This window comes from Anneissia japonica, unplaced genomic scaffold, assembly GCF_011630105.1.
Source record: "Anneissia japonica isolate Jap-2015-1 unplaced genomic scaffold, ASM1163010v1 scaffold171_len658169_cov177, whole genome shotgun sequence".
In the NCBI taxonomy this organism is placed as follows: domain Eukaryota; kingdom Metazoa; phylum Echinodermata; class Crinoidea; order Comatulida; family Comatulidae; genus Anneissia; species Anneissia japonica.
This window is the reverse complement of record NW_022733907.1, coordinates 202,613-210,651: the sequence shown is the minus strand read 5'-3', so window position 1 is coordinate 210,651 and position 8,039 is coordinate 202,613. Positions and strand designations below refer to the sequence as shown.

General features: G+C 32.1%; 1 protein-coding gene across 1 annotated transcript in view; it reads right to left on the bottom strand.

Annotated features, from left to right (window-relative positions):
* Positions 1–8,039, bottom strand: part of LOC117116255 (transient receptor potential cation channel subfamily A member 1-like) — a 59,202-nt gene that overhangs the window by 17,302 nt on the left and 33,861 nt on the right. The window contains exons 14-16 of the mRNA XM_033260254.1: positions 4,058–4,309; positions 2,940–3,002; positions 2,607–2,693 (exon numbers count right to left, since the gene is read on the bottom strand). Of these exons, the coding sequence (XP_033116145.1) occupies positions 2,607–2,693; positions 2,940–3,002; positions 4,058–4,309 (402 nt within the window). The remainder of the gene's footprint in view (positions 1–2,606; positions 2,694–2,939; positions 3,003–4,057; positions 4,310–8,039) is intronic.

The following is an 8,039-nucleotide window of genomic DNA, read 5'->3' as shown; positions in this document are numbered from 1 at the left end:
TGTATAAGAGACAGCTGACACTTGCAACGGGACTTGGTCTACTTAGGCCTAGGCCTACAATTTGATAATTCTAAACATAGAATCACTATTAATATGACTTGATATGCAACAGAAATCTACATACGATATGTATATCCTGTAATCACATTAAAAAGTATGTTGGTTTTTCTTAAGTTCAATTTTGTTTGATCGTTGCTTACTTCGTTAATTATTCGGTTTCCTTTTCCCATTCCAGGGCAATAATTTGTGAAAAGTTCTTTTCTCATGATGAATAAACATACCATCTGTAGGAATAAGGAGAGCAAACAGTATTTTTTCATTTCATTTTATTTATTTTTCAAGCAATTACAAAAACAAAATAAAACCAAAGCATCCCTACTGTCGGTGACAGGATAAACGAAAAGCAAACTTAATTGTTGTGTTAATTTTTTTGCGGACGACAAGGGCAACACGGCATGATTAACAATGGAATAGTCCATACTCATTGGAGATGACCAGGCCTTTAAATATTAAAATACACTAAAAACAAAATTAAATTGTATAGTATTAGCCGATTTAAGATCATGTGCGATATTGCAACATGAATTCCCCAGATTCCAGTTCATATTCCAAATAAGCTTATATGAATGTTAGTCTGGCTGAACTCAACGGCTTTCTGTGGTTTGTGGTAAAGGATAACTCTTCAGTGTAAATACTTTTAGATAATTATAAGGACATTCGCTGACCACAACTACAATTTGTGGTATACAAAGTTAAACAAGTAGGAGTTTATTGTATTGCAGTCAATCTGATACTGACACCGACTCTACCGGGACGAGCAATAAACGAGCCACCATCCACTTAAACTCGATACATCTATAATATAATAGATTTGCTGTGTGCGCGATCATTGGCGGATCCAGTCATGGAGGGAGAAGGGAGAATAGGGTAGCTAGCTACCCCCTATCTTTCATTTGAAAAATCCTCAGATATAGCCCTCCGTGACCAAATACAAAGTAACCTTTGTTTTTTTTTAGGCCTACATAGGCCTATACTTTGTATTTTTTTCTTAAACATAGGTCTACGCCATATATTCAATTCCCATTCCACACACATTCAATCAAACCATTGAACTACACATTTTCAAGCATTTATAATTTACAAGTGATTAACTTTCATTAAAAACACAAGTTAGTTTTTATACTTTTTGCTACGATAATTTAAATGGTTTGAAAGACAACGGCTGAAGTTACAACATGACCAATAATTAAAAATTTAATAACGGTTTAACTATTTAATGTTTTATTATTTGAATTATTATTATTAGTTCAGCACCACAAACAGTATGTATAAGTTCTACTGTTTTCTCTACTCTCTCCGTTCCACGCGCCTCAGGATATTGGTTAAGTAACAATTATTGTTGTGTCTTCTTAATAATGTATAAATAATAATAATAATATTAATAATAATAATAATAATAATAATAATGATAATAATAATAATAATAATAATAATAATAATAATAATAATAATAATAATAATAATAATAATAATATTTCCAAATGATCGATAAGACAATATACAACTAATAAAATTTAAAAATACGACGATACTTTTGATTAATATCATGTCAGGCAATGCCTAGAAACTTTTTCAATAATAATAATAATAATAATAATAATAATAATAAGAGTAATAATAATAGTAATAATAATAATAATCTTGAAATTTTAAAAGATTGTTATCGATTTATTTGTACAGTGAACTGATTTAGAACTACTGCAAATTCTAAAACGAAATCTATCTGAGTTAATGCGGTGGATAAAACCCAGATATCTTTACTCATGAAGCAATTTAACGGTTGGCATGGTTTGTTGCAAAGTGCCACCGGATTATTCATTCTTTTTAATTGAGTCCAAGGTTACATCCCTCCCATCCATTCATCTACACACATGTTTAAATGAGCAAAATTGAAGTCACGAATTTTATATTATTCGATATCGTATGGAAATTAAAATAGATGGCCGGACCTTAAGTTAAAAATATAAACGAAATTTGGCACACATTTTTTATTTAATATTTCCATAACGAATAATGCAAGTTTATCCCATAATGAATATGCAGGATTCGGGAAACGGCTGTCATTCGCTATTAGAGGCGCACAAAAGTTGAAAAAAAAAGTTATAGAAAAAACGAGTGCTAATTATTTGTAGTTTGCTAGTCACAATAAAATGTTTAATCTGCTGCTGAAGTGGTTTAATAAATTAAAATGAAAAGCGTATAATTGCATTATGATGAAAAGCCACGATATCAGGTGCACTGTATCTAAATCAATGTATAAATGGTGTTTCAGGGGTCAATATTTTACATAATTAATCATATTAAGGAAAATGATTGGCAATGAATTTGAAGTGGCAGGCTGCTGTTGAAATGTCATGTCATTTTATCTACAGACCTAGAGTGCAAAATGCCGCTGGAGAAAAAATCACTGGCTGGTAAAAAATACGGGTGACACATAGCCGATTGAAAAAAAAAAAGAAAAAAAAACACATGTAACAAAAAACCGGTGATTTCTAACTGACGAAAAATTATGCGGAGTACGCGTGCTAATGTACATGTAGACTTACATTTAGGCCAGCAAGAGGCATCAACGTAGCTGAATTATTGTGCCAATATTCCGCATCATACTGTAGAAATTCGAAATCATATTTTACCTGTGTTTGAAGTAAAAAGAAAGACCCAGTCAGGGGCGCTAATAATAATGATAATATTAATGATGATGATGATGATGATGATGATGATGATGATGATGATGATGATGATGATGATGATGATGATTATGATGATCATGATTATGATGATGGTCGTATTAACAATAATAATAACAATGGTTGTTTTTAAATATAACGTTTTTATTAGGTACTATGAGTAGCAAATACCAGGGCAATACCAGTACTTACCCAGAAGTTAGTGTGTTTAGGATCCACAGATTCCGCGTGTGTTAAGCATTTGTCTAGCACACTCTACAACAGAATCAGAATAATATTATTTTGCAATTTAGGAACAACATTTTGTTCTTACCAGAAGCATAGAACAGTAATATTAAATAGTTCACGATACAATGAGATAAGAATTTAGACTATACTTAATAAAATACAATTTGTACCTATCAGAAGTTTATTCACATATTATATTATGCGCCAATGACAAGAGGCCTAGGCCTACTAATGACTACCTACATATAATTATACTGATACAATATACAAATATTTGTAATCAACATGACGTTACTATCAATGAAAAGCAATCGCTGCTTGCAAGCAACGTTGTACAGTGGATGAAATGAATTTTTAGTTTGTTAATGGCTAAATCATTCTCTAAAAGACCCATGTCATTAAATGAAAAAAATACAATATTATCCTCAAAGATTAAAAAAAAAAAAAACAATAACCAAAGAGAATGCTTATTAACGTTATAATATAACATTCTGGATTCCTATCGCTCGGCTTTTGACTCAGCCAATGCTGTGTGCTTAGCATAATAATAATTGTGCATTGTAATTATTACAGTGTAATTAATATTTATTATAGCAGATTGCGCCCTCTGTCAACTTTATCTAGGAACCAAAAAAATCGCTGCTGGGACGGAAGCTTTCAGATTGCAATTGCGTACTGCACTATGATACAAACTCATCGAGTATCGCATGCAAAATTTACTTAATAAACGCCTTCCTGAAAGTGGCACAATTAGTCTAGATAGTTGAGATTATAGTCTAAGCAATGTGGATGAATAGTAAGAAAGTATAATTACTAATTCTGTATTCCCGATGGGAATGTTCGTGCTCGATGACTCAGAGGCGATCCAGGTGTTACTGCTTCAAGAAGGAGGGATATGTTTTCTCCCTTGAAGGCTCTAAAATTTTACCGTTATAATTTCTCATCCAGTGGGGGCCTTGTCTTTTAAGGAAAACTCAAATTCGTCGGTTTGGCGCAGCGGGAACGGTTTGGTTTTGAACCCGACCCTTAGGATATTATTATTATAAATATAATTTTAGTGATGCTTATATGTGAAAACGTACCTTCGCTACTGCTGGTAATACCTCAATGAAACCGTGCATAGGTGTTTTTTTAGAGTGATTGTAATTAGCCATCACCTCCTTCCATCTTTCGTGATTTACCAAAGCCAACGATACATCCTTGAACTTGTTTTCTATCGCAACATCAATAACGTAGTCGCCATCTGAGTTTGGTAACACATCAGCTTTTTGAGACAAGAGAAAGGACACACTTGCACTTTGGCCACTCATTGCAGAAAGGTGTAGGGCTGTATTCTGAATTGATTTACAAAAAACATTAACGTATTAAACCTATAAATATCTCTAAACAACTAATAATGTTTTTATGATACAGCACCTTACACAAAATATCATATTGAATTACACTTTCATAATACTTGGATTTAAAATACTTAACCCATATAATATTTTAACAGGTTAAGTTATACTCAAATTTCATATTATGCTGCTAGATTTCGGTTTGTGCTATCGTTGTAAATAAACACAGGCCTATGTTATTTTTATTTTAAAAGAATTTTGTTTAAAATTGAGTGCAAAATTGTTATAATTTTAATAGATATACGTTTGCATTTCCGTTATTTTATGTTTTTTATAGAATCGATAAAAAGGGTAAAAAAGAAAGGAAAATCAAGAAAAAGGTAAATTATCAAGAGATTGTACAGTATAACATGCTATTGTAATGTAATTGATGCATTGATTAATAAAGTGGTGGTTCTCATACCACAAAACTATCATAATGATTGCAACGTTAATATCATGGTCACTAAATAACAGCTGGCAAACCTAGACAACATGCTAACCTTCTTCTCTTTCTTTAACATTTATTCTAATGTATCCATAGACATACTTTTTGTTTATCTTTTGTGGGGTCATCCCACCTTTATTCACCAAAACGACAAATCATTGCACAAACACAAACACACGCACACACAAATAAAGACTTCAAAACATCAATTCAGACATAGTGAACCATAATGCAATATGGTAGTAGTAATATGGTAGTATAAAGTACTGTGCGTCATCTTCAACAACGTTACACTTTGGACATGTATTATCATTGATAACTCTCCGTGCGTGTAGCCTTTTCCTGTAGGAACAATGCTATGCAATATTTCATAGGTCAACTTTTTGACCTTGTTTTCTTTAATAAACTTCACTTTCAGTGACCAGGTTAATTCCGTATTAAAATATTTTTGGCTATTCGTTTGACAATTTATATATAAAGCAATTATAAATTTGTTTACAATTCATATTGCACCAACTGTTCACTGCTTGGAGTATGTTTTTTTGTTTTACATTTTTATTTTTTGAAAAAAAAAACATATTTTTACATTCTTTCGGAATTGCCATCAATAAATTAGAAAATTCTGATATCCACTTTGAGTTGCTATTTAACAATAATAATAGCTTATTTGAGTTAATAAAATCTTTACCAACAACTATATACTAGCTTTAGTCCAGAAACCCTTCCGAATTCCTTAATTTTATATAAGCTTTTTGGTACTGTTCATCGTTGATATATAGAACCGTGTCGTCGGAAAGTTGTCCAATTTTCACTTTATTTACACGTGAAAAAAAAACTTAATAATATAATACATTTAATCGAATTATTATTTCGCAGTCTTACAGCCATACAGTAGTTTATAGCAATATCAGCCTTGTCTAATGCCTCTATTTTTTTTTTTTTAACTATTTGAACATCACCAATTATTCATGATATTACATTCAGTATCACAATACAATACATTTACCAACTTTATACAAAATATGGGCCAAAGTTAAAGTGTTGCAATGAACTAACTAGGGGTCTCTGTTGATAGTGGCGGCGCCAGGATTTTCCCGAGGTGGGTTCAAGGTCCCCGACGGGGAGGGGGGCTGATATCCCCAACGAGAAAAAAAGTGGGCGTGGTCGGGCGTCGCTAAGAACCTTTCGAAATTGGTCCAGAGGGACGTAGCCCCCACCCCCCGAAAATATGACAATTTAGGGTTTCAAAGGCTTATTCAATCGATTTTAGGGTCTATTAATATGTACAAAATACATAATTCTTTTGAATGTTTTTTTTTTCTCTGAAGAATTGTGTATCCCCCACTATCCCCCGTAGCGCCGCGTTGAAAGCTTTACTAAAACCTAAGCTAATCAGAGCCCCTGTTAGGTTGTTAATATCCATATATTCATTCACATTTTCTATTAGTCTAATATTTTTGCCGCCAAAGTGATGCCAAATATTTTTTTTATAACTTTTTGTAATCTTCTTGTTAAACCGAATGCGGCAATAGTCTACATTTGGAAAGTTATAGGTCTCAAACTGCCTAGGTCTTTGTGCTGGTCATGTTTGTATATTAAGTTTAATGCCCCTCTTCGTTGAGAATTTGATAATTATCCAATTTCTAAACACCGATTTAGGGCATTACATACTAAATTTCCAATTTGGGCCAGAAAAAATAAATAAAAACTCTACTGTTAGGCCGTCTGACCCAGGTACTTTATTAGTTTTCATAGTGCGTAGTGAATTTTCACATTCATGTATTTCACATTCAGGAATCGTTAGTTTAGAAGAATTTGTTAAAAATAAATATTTATGAACGTCAGTCTTACTAATGTTTTCACTTGCATAAAAATTCTTAAAGTGCTTTTATTTCTTCGAAAAAATGTCCTTGGTGTTTACAACGTGTGTTCCATCGGACATTTTTTATTTTTTAAATTTCTTTTTTCCTACCATTATTTTTTTCTAGTCCTATGAAGTATTTTGAATTTGTTTCCCCTTCTTTTTCCCATTTTGTTCTGGATCGGATTTGAGCACCTTTGGCTTAATATGCATAGAGGGCTTATATATTTTCTGGTTCTTTTGTTTTCATTTTAATTTCTAAGACTATTCTTTCATCGCCGTGATTCTCAATCAGATTATCGTTTAGTACTTTTATTTTTTGTAAATTTCCTTTTTTAACTTATATTTTACCAAAGTGTATTGCGTAGGCCTACTCTTTAAATTTTGTTTTAACTATTTCCCACTTATCTATCGGGTTAAGAAATTTATTGTTTTGTTCACACTCATCGATGATTTCATTAATTTTGCTGGTAAAAATAGTATCATTGAGATAACTCGAGTTTAATTTCCATAATCCTGGGCCACGTTTTTCTCCAAGTACATCAAGTTTAATTGAAACACCTTAATGATTAGTAAAAATTGCAGGTCTAATATCACATAAAATACTATTTTGCCTATCATATGAGCTCTTTGACACAAACCAGTAAGCTAGCCTCTTAAATAGTTTTGCTGATTTTCTGCGCCATGTAAATTGAATTTTATCTTAGTTGTGAAATCTCCAACCATCAATTAGTTTTAGCTTCTTCATAACGCTTTTGAGCGGTAAACTTGGAGTTATCTATTTTTATTTTGCTACCCATTTGGTCATATAGATTATCCTGAATACAATTCATATTCCCTCCAACAATAATATATTGCGTATCGCACCATTTGTGGATTTGCTCTTCGAGAATTCTGAAAAAAGACTTTCATTTATTATCATTTGGCGAACAGACATTTACTAGAGTAAATTGAGTAACACAGACTAACAGACGATATTTAGAATGATAAATCTACCTGAGCTATCAATTTGTTGGTTTAGGCATTTGTAGTCCATATCTTTCTTTTTTTTAATAGATAACCTTCTGCTAAAGGAGAAGCCAAAACCATGGGACGCATCTCCCTCCCATAGACAATTTATATTTGTGAGATCTTGAGTAAAATGCGTCTCTTGGAAATCAATCGTGTTGTCTTTTACCCAGGTAAAAATCTCATTTTGTTTTTAACTCTTGAGACACGAACGTTTAACGGTAAACAATGCAGGCCTTTGTGAATATTTTTACCCATGTTGTTTCAATTACAGATTAGGTAAAATCTCTATAACAAATACAAAAAAGTAAGTATACTTGCTTAAAGTAGGCCTAAGTATAACAACATGTCCTTATGTTGACTTTGCTTCT